At 40.1% G+C, this 12,634-nt stretch overlaps 1 protein-coding gene across 2 annotated transcripts; it reads left to right on the forward strand.

Annotated features, from left to right (window-relative positions):
• The first annotated feature begins 1,785 nt into the window (after positions 1–1,785).
• RAB9A (RAB9A, member RAS oncogene family) lies at positions 1,786–11,781 on the forward strand. 2 transcript variants are annotated; one of them, XM_061459957.1, is made up of 2 exons: positions 1,786–1,855; positions 9,619–11,781. In XM_061459957.1, exon 2 carries the CDS (start codon positions 9,653–9,655, stop codon positions 10,256–10,258), a length of 606 nt encoding a protein of 201 aa, XP_061315941.1. In that variant the 5' UTR covers positions 1,786–1,855; positions 9,619–9,652; the 3' UTR covers positions 10,259–11,781. The 2 variants fall into 2 exon arrangements, with proteins under 2 accessions (XP_061315941.1, XP_061315942.1); XM_061459958.1 differs by lacking the exon at positions 1,786–1,855 and adding an exon at positions 2,245–2,374.
• Positions 11,782–12,634: the final 853 nt, after the last annotated feature.

Genomic DNA, 12,634 nt, shown 5'->3' on the forward strand with positions numbered 1-12,634 from the left:
TGTTGTGATAGGTGTCTGCCCCATCCCTGGAAACATTCAAGGTCAGGCTGGACAGAGCTCTGAGCAACCTGATCTAGTTTAAGGTGTCTCTGCTCATTGCAGGGGTATTTGACTACATGACCCATAAAGATCCCTTCCAACCCAAACTATTCTATGATTCTACGATTTATCTCCCTTAAGTGTATCCAAATGTCTGAGAACCAGTGTTGTCTCAAGAAATACGGTAGCTTCATCCCACAAGATATCAAGTGCAAAACAGTAATTATCTCCTCCACTTCTAAATGCAGTTGACTTTTTTTTTTTTTTTTTGGGGGGGGGGAATGGGTGTTTTTTGTGTTGTTTTCTTTTTAATCATTTTAAATCACAAAATAATGCAATAACTCGAAGACCATTTTTCTGCTCCTCCAGCACTTACTTGTATTTTACTTTAGCATTGTATGAAAGCAGATCCCAGGGGAAAAAGTACTCAAAAATTTCAAAGTCCAGCTTTATTAAATAAGAATGGGACTAGTATCATCAGATGTACCTTTAGCATGGCCTGCCTTTTAATACTCCTCCTGTCAGTAGGAGGCATTTCCTTTTGATGATACTGAGATCTTGTTTTCCTTTTGTTGGGACGTATTGTAAATCTGATCCAAAACAAGATGACTCTGCAAGTAGCAATTCCAGTCTGATTGCATCTCCCTTCTGATCAGAGGCATGTGATGACTGCTAGAGCACATGGGTGTATTTCCAGTGCTCTTTTTGGACACCTGTCATTGCCTATCCCTCTTGATGATGTGGGAACCTCTCTAAATACACATAACAATTTATGCTTTTTTCATTTTAATTACATTTTGCCCCGTCCTCATGATGGTTTGTAAAAGCACAAAAAAAGTCTTTATACCAGCTGCTTCACACCTTTTTTTCCTGTGATCTTGTTTAAACAGTCAAGTTGACATTATCCTGAATTCCTACAGGAAAAAAAAACCCAAACATACATATATATATATATATATATATATATATATAGTGTCTGACTACTCTTTTTAAATAGTGCACTTTGGGCTTTGGTTAGTTTCTTCAGTGGCATGTGAAGTTGCCTTACAGTCAGGAGTTTGTTTACATTGGGAGCATGTAACGTGGAGCATGTGATGTGGAGCACAGTGAGACTACTGCTTTTAATAAATAACTCTGACCTGCACACAGCTATGTAAAGGTGTTTTAAAGTGGAGTAATTCAGAGCATTATTACAAATACAAATAAAAGTATTGTCCTTTTGCAGTGGAACAGCACTGCTTCTTTTAAATCATAGAATCACAGAATAGTTTGGGTTGGAAGAACCTAAAGCTCACCTAGTTCCAACCCCCTGCCATGGCCAGGGACACTCCACTAGACGAGGTTGCTCAAAGCCCCGTCCAGCCTAGCCTTGAACACTGCCAGAGATGCGGCATCCACAGTTTCCCTGGACAACCAGTGCCCGTGCCTCACGACCCTCATAGCGAAGAGCTTCCTTATATCTAAATCTGCCGTCTCCTAGTGTAAAGCCAGAAGTTGCAGACTGGCGGGCAGTGAGAGGTAGTCACAGCCTTTCCACTGACAGCCGGTGCCGGGGAGCACTGCTCCCGTTACCGGCCCCACCAGACCCAAGCCTGGCCTTGCCCACAGCTCCGCGTCTCATCGGACCCTCAGATCCAGCAGCACCTCCGCGCAGGAGCCCGGGCGCACAGCGGCTCCGCCGGGAGGCGGGGCCAAGCGCTCACGTGATCCCATCCCTCCCGCCTCTCCCTGCTCCGCCATGTTGTTTCTTCCTTCACCAGTGCCTGGTGGCGGAGTCTGGGTTTGGGACTGGCGGTAGTCTTCTTCTCGCGGGCAGGTATCGGTTTCTCCGACTCACGTCCCACCCTTTCTCCTCGGCGGGTGGGCAGTAGCCGCTGGGTCTAGGGCCGGTGTCTCGGGAGAGGCGGCCCGCGCCGGGGACTTTCCCCTCGCCCGCCGCTGCGAGGTGAGGGGGTCGAGCTCCCACTTCCTGAGGTAGCGGTGGGGGGCAGCGGTCCGGAGCTGACCGGGGTTTCCTTATTTCCAGACTCCCAGCGCTCCCTTCTCCGCTCACCGAGCTCCGCCAGCTGCAGCCTCCGGGGAGCAGGAGGGGAGCCCCGGCCGTCCCTCATCCCCCAGTCACCCCTCTGCGGAGCGGCCCTGGCCGGGGCAGAGCTGGGAGAAGGCCCCGCCGGTGCTTGGCGCCGGTGCGGGCAGCGGGGGAGCGTGGCGTGATTGGGAATCCCGTGACTCCGGGGCAGGCGGGAGCTCAGCGGGGAGGCGGCTCCTGCCGAGCCATTCCCAGCGGCGCGCTGTCAGTGTCCGGCTCCGCCGCGCTTCCTCAGCGCACGTAAAGGTTTGATCTGCGAGGGTGAATCTTGGTTTAGTATCTGTCTCCTCAGCACCTTCCGAACTGAAAAAAACCCGAGCCGATACCTTTGCCGCCCCTTCTTCTTGCCGTCTGCTGAAGAAGGACTTGTTTTTCCAAGGGGACCCTGAGCAATGAGTTTCTAGTTTGTCTTTTTCGAACCAGTGACGCTATTCAGCTCTCCTCTGCAACGGCCGGTTGCTGTTCTAATCCTGGCAGGTGGCTATGCAAAAATTATGTGGGGATGGCTGAAGGACCAGAAGGGTTAGGATGAGATAGTTGAATCGCTTAGGTTTGAGTGGGTAATGGGCAGTTTTCAGTGTGTATTTATTCCATGTTAAACGTAACTTGTGCAAAATAATTGGATAACAGAATACTGCAAGAGAGCTAGTTTTAAAATTCTATACTAATAGCCCTCCTAGAAGGTTTACATGTAATTAGATACATGGGGAGCAGTTAATTTTACTAAGTTGGATAGCCAAGTAGGGAACTCCTTGGCTAAATTTTGTTTTGGAATTAAAATATTTGTCTGCAAATAGCTGTCATGCAGTCTGCTGCCCTGTATGTTGTTTTCCTTCTTGTCCAGCATAATTTACAGCTTTACTAAATAAGCATGTGGTTTCTATTTGCCTTTAAAGTGTTGTACAACACTGAAGTTGTTGGTGCTTGCTTTTTCTTAGAGCAAGGGTGGTAGTGTGTGGCTGTCTCTTGCGGGGGATATTTGTGTGACATGTTAGTAGCTTATAGAGGTAGCAAGCTGCAGTGGCAGACTGGAGCAAGAGTTGTTTCTCAGATGTACCCAAAGTTAACTTTTTTCCTTGGATTTTTGCTTCTAGAGAAACCTGACCAAAGGATGGTACAGCTACATTTGTGTTTCAGGTTAAACATGAAACTAATAATGAACTGTTATTTTTCTCTGCTGTCTTTCAGGTTGATTGGAGCTCTGTTGGTTGTCTTTAGTAAAGGCTTTTCTGTTAAGCTAAAAATAGGGAGTGTGTAGTAAGAAAAATCCCCTAGCAGTCCCTGTTTTGAGTGCACAAACAAGCGATCAGTTTCTTTGAATTGAAAATATATGGGGGGGGGGAAAAAACAAATTGCAGAGGGTCACACAAGGTATTTAGCATTCAAGTTGTATTTTATTCTGTGTAATGTAGTAATAAATTGTGAGAAGCAGATCTTTTAGCTCCTTAGGATTGGAACTTTACATAAATGTTTCACAATGAATAAACATTTCCCGGGGGGGTAGGGGGGAGAAGCTTGTAAGAATTAATCAACGTTTTTTAATGCTGTACTTCAGTGTCTTGTTTTTGTTTTCATTCTCTATGGAGCAGACATTATGTTGGCCTGGTACATTGTAGCCCACTTAACTGCCTTAGGGATTGTCTTTGGTCGCATTGTTACATTGAGAAAAATATGAACGTACAGTGTAGCTTGACCAAGAGGCTGGTATTGCTCAGGTTCCCCTGGAGGGAAAGAGAAGTTAATGCAAAGGAAAAATATGAGCACATATGAGCAGAAATAATTGCTTGATAAGTTACTGAAAGAGTAGAAATTGTAACAGACAAGTAGGTTGCAAGGTGTTAGTTAACTCATTATTAAAAATGTTACACCAAGAGCAGCAGCGCCTAAGAGTGATTTGAAGTTGGCTGAAAGTAACAGACTACTTAAGTTGTCACTCAACTGTGAGCTGCTGAGCAATGTCAACTCTGATTAAATCAGGGTAAGAATTTGATTATTCTACTTGAATGTGGGGAACAAGATGGTAAAAGAAGACCAGGTCCCTGCAAGACTAAACTAGGAGAGATATAAATTTAGGTATTTCTCCTGACAGGATTTGCTTATTGAATTTGTGGCTAGTTAAAAAAAAATGATCTTGGCAGTAAGTACTGGGATGATTTCATGATCCAGGAGTTATGTGGACCTAAGGATTCCTTCCTTTGGCTGCTGCTTTCATAGTCCTGAGTTGTGCCAGGCAACTGTTTGAACTAGAATCCTGAACTACATAGGAGTTAAAAATAACCTTATAAAAAAAAAAAACAAATACAACTTTTCAGTATACAAATGAGTGGCAACAGCTGTATGTCAGTTCAGTTTGGCTTGTGTTCATATTACAAATTACTGTGAAAAACTCTCATGATATTCTGGTGTTAGATGAAGTGTGTTGAGGCTGCTTACAACTAGAGTCAATTTTCAGATAACCTGTCATCAAATTATTGAAGACCTATCCAACAGAAAACACAAACTATCTTTACAGTGCAGTAGTGAAGTCGTATATAAAGGAAGGCAGGCTTGCAAGATGATTAGGATCTCAGTAGGTCGAGCAGCATTATTGAAGGGCTTCCAGGCTTCCACAGAAGTAGGCGGCTGAAAAGTGGCCATCAGTAAAGGGCTGTTGCAGAAACATGGCTCTTATGTCAGTACCCTGTGGAAGCAAAGGTCAGTTTGGAGGCTGACCAATGTCTGAGCTTGTAACGCATTAAATATGACAAAGTTTGCAGCATCTTGACTTCATATCTGTGTGTTTCTGTTTGAATTGAGAACAAAAATCTTCCAAGGTCAGACAAGCTTGTGGCCTCATAATACTAAAGAAAGTGTTCTTGTGCTATTAGATCAGTGTAACTACTCTAGTGACTGAGGGCTGAGAAATGTAAATGCTCCTCAAACAGTAAGCGTAGTGTTGAAAACTGCTTTATGTAGTTCTGTATTCTGCCCCTTGTGCTGCACTCTGATAGTTCTTGGGGCTTTTTTTCAGACATTTTGCAGAGAAGCAACTTATATCATGTTTTTGATGAGCCCCTGCAGCTAACAAACCGTGGGAAACTTTTTTTTTTCTCCCAAGCTGGCCTGGTAATTGTTGTCAAATGTTTTGTTAGTGTGAAGAAAAAGAATTACAAATGACAGAGTAAATTTATATTGTTATTGAAAGGCAAGTGTTTTTGTCAGACAGAATACTTGGAGTGTTGGTGTGTGTTTTAAAACTATTAATATCTGATACTTGTGGTTTAGCAAAAGATGGCTTAGCAAAGAAGATTGTGAATAGGAGTGTAATTCAGTTCACTGCTTAAAAGGGAGATTCTGAGAGACAACAGTTCAATTACGTTTGTATTATAGTATATGATTGTATTAAAAATGGTATTTAGTAGAAACATTTCCCTGCTTTTAACTGGAACAGTTAATAATAATTGATGGTCTAAGAGCTTGAGTCCCTGTAAGTCAGTGGAGGCAATTCAGAAATTGTTATCAAAATGGACCAGAATGAGGCTGCTTTTTGTTTATTTGCTCTTTCTTTCAATATTGAAATGATAAAGGAACATGAGGGGAAAATCTTCTCTTTGCATACTTCTCTGTGTACTAGGTTGAGACTACTTTTACATTAAACTAATTGTGCAGCACAGTAAGAAATAACTGGAACAAATTGTTTCCTGTAATTAAAATCATAGAATCAGAATAGTTAGGCTTGGAAAGGACCTTAAGATCATCAAGTTCCAACCCCCCTGCCATGGGCAGAGACACCTCACACTAAACCGTGTCACCCAAGGCTCTGTTCAGCCTGGGCTTGAACACTGCCAGGGATGGAGCATTCACAGCTTCCTTGGGCAACCCATTCCAGTGCCTCACCACCCTTACAGTAAAGAACTTCCTCCTTATATCCAATCTAAACTTCCCCTGTTTAAGTTTTAACCTGTTACCCCCTGTCCTATCGCTACAGTCCCTAATGAAGAGTTCCTCCCCAGCATTCTTGTAGGCCTCCTTCAGATACTGGAAGGCTGCTATGAGGTCTCCCTGCAGCCTTCTCTTCTTCAGGCTGAACAGCCCCAGTTTTCTCAGCCTGTCTTCATATGGGAGGTGCTCCAATCCCTTGATTGTCCTCATGGCCCTCCTCTGGACTTGTTCCAAGAGTTCCATGTCCTTTTTATGTTGAGGACACCAGAGCTGTAAAATTCTGTGGTGTCTTGCAGTTCCTGATGATTAAAATAATCACATGCACATTGGGAATGAAGTTTTTGTTTTGTTTTTGGCTATTGAATGATGATATAAAAGGAACAATTATGGCAGTAAATCTTAAGAAACACAGTATCAGATGGTGACTGCTCCTTCAAGAGTATTAACAAAAAGCATACAGATAAGTTCAAAGTACATAATAGGGGAAATAACATTACTTCTCCCAGTGTCTTAAGGATTTTATCATTTTGTTTAAAAAATGATAAATTCCTTTAAATAAACTTATTTAAAGATGTGTAGTAGATAAAATGCAGCAGCCTACTGTGCTGACAGCTGTTGCCCTGGCTTGGCAGATAATCTAAATCACATATTCAGTGGGGCTGCGGAGAAGTCCCTTATGTAGTCAAAAATCCTATAGTCTTTGCTGTTTCCAAACAAAAATGGGTCTTAACACCTCTAAACATGCTTTTAAATGACTGAAGGTATGTCCTATTTACTTTTTTTATTAAAACCTTCATAAAAATGTAAGCTGCCAGCTATGCATGACAGCTGCTACTGTGGAGGCTGAATGTCCTGAAAACTGGTGTTGCCTGTAGCATCACATTGAGATACTTGCTTATCAGTCCTGGGAAGACTGTTTTTATAGTTTCTGGGTAGAAGGACCATTTTGGCTCTAGCTGAAAAGACACTTGATGTTTGTGGCTGGTCTGTGATTGCCTGCTCAGTAAAAGTGTTTTTATGGTCATCAGTCTCCTAGACCTCACTGCAATGGCTCACGTAGTTGAAGTTGTGCAAATTAAATTCTTGGGTTCTGGATGCATAAAAGTACTAGATACTGTTAAGAGACTTTCCTTTTATTTTGTTTAAAATGTGACTTCATGGAAAATCTCATAATAACTGCAGTTCTTCAAACTGTAGAAGCTAAAGAAAGAAGTACATAGTACCAGTCAGAACCAAGTCAGTCATTCATTTATTCACAGTATGTCTTTTAGGGAACTTATGATTTCACTGGGACAGGAGAGAAGAAAAAAAGTAATTGTAATTTGTTCCCTGTATTGAAGTGGAAAGAATAGGAAGACACTCAGTACCCTCTGTTCTCATGAATGCATTATTTATCAAGGATATGTCCCTATCTAATGGCTTAGCTCAGATAACTTACTTGTTAACCAGTAGTGGGAATTAGGGAGATAAATGAAGATGCTGGGCCATTTTAAACAGCATGAACCTGGAACTCATATGCATGTAGTCCAGTGACTCTAAGAAGGCTTTTCACATATATAAAAATGCATGTATTCATATCCTGAGCCACAGCAATTATCCCGTAGTCTGTGAAAGAATGCTAGAATGGTTTGGATTGGAAGGAACCTTAAAGCTCATCTAGTTCCACTGCGCCTGTGACAGAGCAACCCAGACCAGGTTGCTCAAAGCCCTGTCCCACCTGGCCTTGAACACTTCCAGGGATGGGGCAGCCACAGCTTCTCTGGGAAACCTGTTCCATTGTTTCACCACCCTCACAGTAAAGAACTTCTTCCTTATATCTAATCTAAATCTGCCCTCTTTCAGTTTAAAGCCACCCCTCTGCTACTTGTCCTATCCCTACATGAACAATCCACTTGTAGCTGTTAAGCAGTTTTAACATCATTGTAATACAAGCCTGTACAAAATTAAGGAGTTATAAATATTGCTTTTAATTGCACAATCTGAATAAATAAAAATACTTGCTTTGAACAAATTTTCAATGGAAGCAGCCACTGTTCCTTATATTTTGAAATGCCTTTGTGTTGAGGCTTCAGCTCTTCTCAGACTATAAAGAATTTGTTCTTACTGTAGGTTGTGTCTAACAAATAAACATTCAAAGATGCAAAGCTAGAGATGAAAAAATTCTTGAAATTTCTTGTTCCTTATCTTGGCCTTGATTCTAAAGCAGCACAGCGTCATATGACTCTCATGCCAGCTTATATCAGGTATTAATTCCACAGCCATACTCTGTGGGTGATGTATATGCCAGTAATGCTAATTACAACTAGCAAGACTGCATTCCTTCCTTCAGAGAAGGGGATGGACTAGGCAACTTATGACCCATTTCCATTTTAAATAGATGCTATTTTCAGAGAAGCCTGTTCTGGCTGAATTGAGATCTTTCAGTACTGGGCAGGTATAGGAACAGCAGTTCTCATACAGAAACATAACTTTGGGCTCTTAAAACTGAAACTGTACCCCCAAGCAATTAAAACACTTTTTTTACACTTTTTACTTTCTTATTAGATGATACTGCTGTAATAATGACCAAGCTTGAGCTGGTACAAAACACTAGTGAGGAAGTTACTTTATTCTTAAAGGATTTTTTTAATGGTAATGGTTTTTGGTTTTTTTTTGTGTTTTTTTTTTTTTTCTTGGTTTGGTTGTTGTTGGTTTGTGTTTTGTTTTTATTTTTTTTTTAAGATGTTTGACAGTAATAAATGTAACAAAATTAACAAACTGTCAGTGTAGTCTTGGCCTCAGTGCTTGGCAACATGAGTACCATTTAAAGTAGCAACAGTGGATTTGCTTCTGCAGTAGTTGTAATAGTATTCCTTTACTCCTGGCTGTTCCTCAATGATTGAACTATAAAATGCTGAATGTTTATGTACATGTACCTCGTCACCTGACTTTTAAAATAAAATCACAGCATCTGTATTTGTTCTATAGGTGACTGTGTTCCTTGGGAGTTGATTTAAAATTCCGTGTCTGGTTGCAATTTTGGGTGAAGTGCAGCAGTTATTCCCGAAAAAGAGATAGTGTCCTGCTTTATTCCTAAATCTTTCTCTTCACTTTTGTGTGTTAAAAATTACTTTGCTAATGAAATATGTCACTTAAGTGATTAGTTTAAGGCACATGCATTACAAACTTTTCTCTCATGCTCATAAAATTTTCTTTCATGCTTTCTTCATGGATCTTTTTCAGTGAACATAAATGAATCGTTGCACTTGCTGAATGTGATGCAGTACCCCTTGTGCACGTTGAAGGGTTTGGGAGTTCTGGGTGTTTGAAATGACAGACCAGTAATTGGTGAAGTGAACTGCCTGTGACTGACATGCAGACGGCAGTCAGTGGAAGAGATACCTCTTAAACACATGGTGTTCTTAAGTGTGTGTTTTTACTATGAGTATCTACACCTGTATAGCATAGTCCTCCTGCTTTTGTACATTAAACTTGATATTGGTGGACTTTCATGCTTTCTAGATATTCATGTGAGTAAAATTTTCTGCTTGTAACTCTTTCCTTTTTAATGGTTTTCTTAATCTTTACAGGTCTAGGAAACAAGGAGAATATATTCCTGTAACAATGGCAGCAAAATCATCACTCCTTAAAGTAATACTGCTAGGAGATGGTGGAGTTGGGAAGAGTTCCCTTATGAACCGATATGTCACCAACAAGTTTGATGCACAGCTGTTTCATACAATAGGTGTGGAATTCTTAAATAAAGAGTTGGAAGTCGATGGACATTTTGTTACAATGCAGATATGGGACACAGCAGGTCAGGAACGTTTTAGGAGCTTGCGGACTCCTTTCTATAGAGGTTCTGACTGTTGCCTTCTAACCTTCAGCGTGGATGACTCTCAGAGCTTCCAAAACTTAAGCAACTGGAAGAAAGAATTCATTTATTATGCAGATGTCAAGGAGCCTGAAAGTTTTCCATTTGTGATACTGGGTAACAAAATTGATATCGATGAAAGGCAAGTGTCAACAGAGGAAGCCCAAGACTGGTGCAGAAATAATGGCAACCATCCCTATTTTGAAACCAGTGCGAAAGATGCTACTAATGTTGCAGCAGCCTTTGAAGAAGCCGTCAGAAGAGTTCTAGCGTCTGAAGATAGATCAGATCACTTTATTCAAACGGATACAGTAAACCTTCATCGGAAACCGAAACCCAGCTCATCTTGTTGCTGACTTAAATCATTTTTTTGGCCAAATTTCTTTTGACTAGCTTGCTCTATGGAAGGATGGGGAAGGTGTAGTAGGTAAAATAACAAACGGGTTCCACTCTATGTTAAAATTGTAATATTCTGCTGCTTTCTTGGGGGAGCAAAAGAAAAATTTCCATTCATGAGTGACCCATTATTGAATTAGTGACACCTTCTGTTTAGGAAGGTGTCAAGTAAAACCATAATTTGCCAACTTTATTCAAGTGATAAATACTTTGAATATAATTAAAACTTGAAAGTTCTAGAAGCACTACTTTGGAGAAACTGTTCTGGAATTCATGCACAAAGATACTTTTATATGTGTATATTTTTATGAAATCGGCATTCCGTTGTTGTTTCACTAGAAGTCAAGTTTCCTAACTATGCTAGATATTAAACTTCAGTCTCACTACATTCCTTTTGCTGTGAGTGGTACTTCATCTCTAATATGTTTATTGTAAGTTAATATAAATTACCTTTGGGTTTTCTCTTAATTGCCTAATGTTGCTATAACTTGTATAGATTTTTAAGTAGGAAATAAATTTCCTACATATTTAATATCCTTTTTCATTTTCTGTTCTAATGCTGTACTAATTTGCCCAGCAGCTTAATGCAAGAGACTGATGATTTTTTTAAGTTAATACATGTATTTGCCTTAAATCCCACTCTAGCATGTTTCTGATCAATAAGGTGAAAAATCAAGAGTAACTGAAGTATAATCATTTTTAGTTATGAAGAAGATACACTTTATTCAGTCAGCTTTAATAGCACTTGAACAGATTCATATTATGACGACTTTGTAGGAAAACTTTTTGTAAACAGCCTTAAAGTTCCAAACTTCTTGTTCCTGTTAATATGAGCTATGAATGTGTTTACTAGTAATCTCTGCACTGTGAAACTAAGGATTGGCAATACGTAGAAAACTCAGGAAGCTTTTGACTTATGTTATATTGTGACAGCTTTCAGCCCTAATACAAGTAAATACATACAGCTAGTGTTATTTTTTGAATATGGACTTACACAGATGTACACATTTAAGACGATGTGTTTTATATTACTGTACTCATTATACAGTGATGAACAGAAGCAAATTCTATATTTAATGGACAGTCTTTCTGCAGTGATGCAGATGACACCACAGAAGGTGTATTTGAAGTTCTCCATTACAGTTAAGTGGTAGAATATGAGTTGTTGGTGTCGGCTCTTGGAATACCCACTGTCCTTGTAATAGCAAACTTGATAGTGTACTATTGCTTCAAATGTGTAATTTGACTGCTAACCAGCATGCACATACTCACATTGTGGACTTCAAAAGGAAGTCTGTGGCCTATGGGAACAGGCCATGTTGTTCATTAAGCTACACAGACTCTTGTTTTCTGTACAGTAAGGATTTTTGTTCCAATAAAAAAGCCTTTCTTGAGAGTACAGTAACAGCAAAAGTTTTCTCTTAACGTATCTCTTTAGTCTGTACCAGGTGTAATTGTATGGAAGTAAAGCTTACAGAACAAATCCTGCTTGTTGCTCTTAATACACTTTTTCTGTATTGTATTCTTTCTTGAACCTTTCTAGGACGACTTTACTCCATAGATATGCTGCTCCTGCTTAAAATCACTTAAAAGTGTTACCTTTTTACCTTTAGTACATTCCTAAGTGTCATTCATTCTTGCAGTCCTGCATATACAGCAACAGAACTGTTGTAAGCTTTGGTCACCTAACAGCTAAATACAGGGTGAGCTGCTACTTCTGTTATTTCTAGTGAATGAATAAAAAGATCTGTGAAGAAAATAAATTCCTCTTAAGATTAAGCCAAGAGCAAAAAGCTTTAAGGACAAAGATTGCTTGCACTGGGAACTACTAAGCTAGTGATATGAAATTGTTGTAAAACTACTGCATTACTACTGAAAGCTTCCTTTAATAATTATTTTGGCAGAGGTTAAGGTTTAAACAAACCAGGAGATTAAGTTTCCATGACTAGAATACTACAGATATGACTAAAATGAGATTGCTAAAACAGTTAAGGATGAGAACCATTGTAGTCTTTCTTATGCCTAAGCATCTGTGTTTCCCCATCTGTCCTCTTTTCATGTAACATCATGGTTACCAAGCCTCTGCCTGAAAAGTAGGTTTAATAAACTTAAATAAAACTTAATAGAAGTGTATTACTTTGCCTGGGAGCTGCTGTACAACTGTACACTAATCACAAAAGGGGCTAGTAAAGATGGGAGGAGTTACATGCTATAGTAAATATGACAGTATGAGAATTATTTTTGAGGTCAGGATTTGGGCTGAGAGGGAGACTGTGGAGTACTTGAAAGAAACAAGTCCTATGACAAGCAGATGTAGATGGTGGGTACAAAAAAAA

The sequence above is a fragment of the Pezoporus flaviventris genome, unplaced genomic scaffold, assembly GCF_033815535.1.
Source record: "Pezoporus flaviventris isolate CSIRO_AGI_PZ_B2104156 unplaced genomic scaffold, CSIRO_AGI_Pfla_v1 ptg000030l, whole genome shotgun sequence".
Taxonomy (NCBI): domain Eukaryota; kingdom Metazoa; phylum Chordata; class Aves; order Psittaciformes; family Psittacidae; genus Pezoporus; species Pezoporus flaviventris.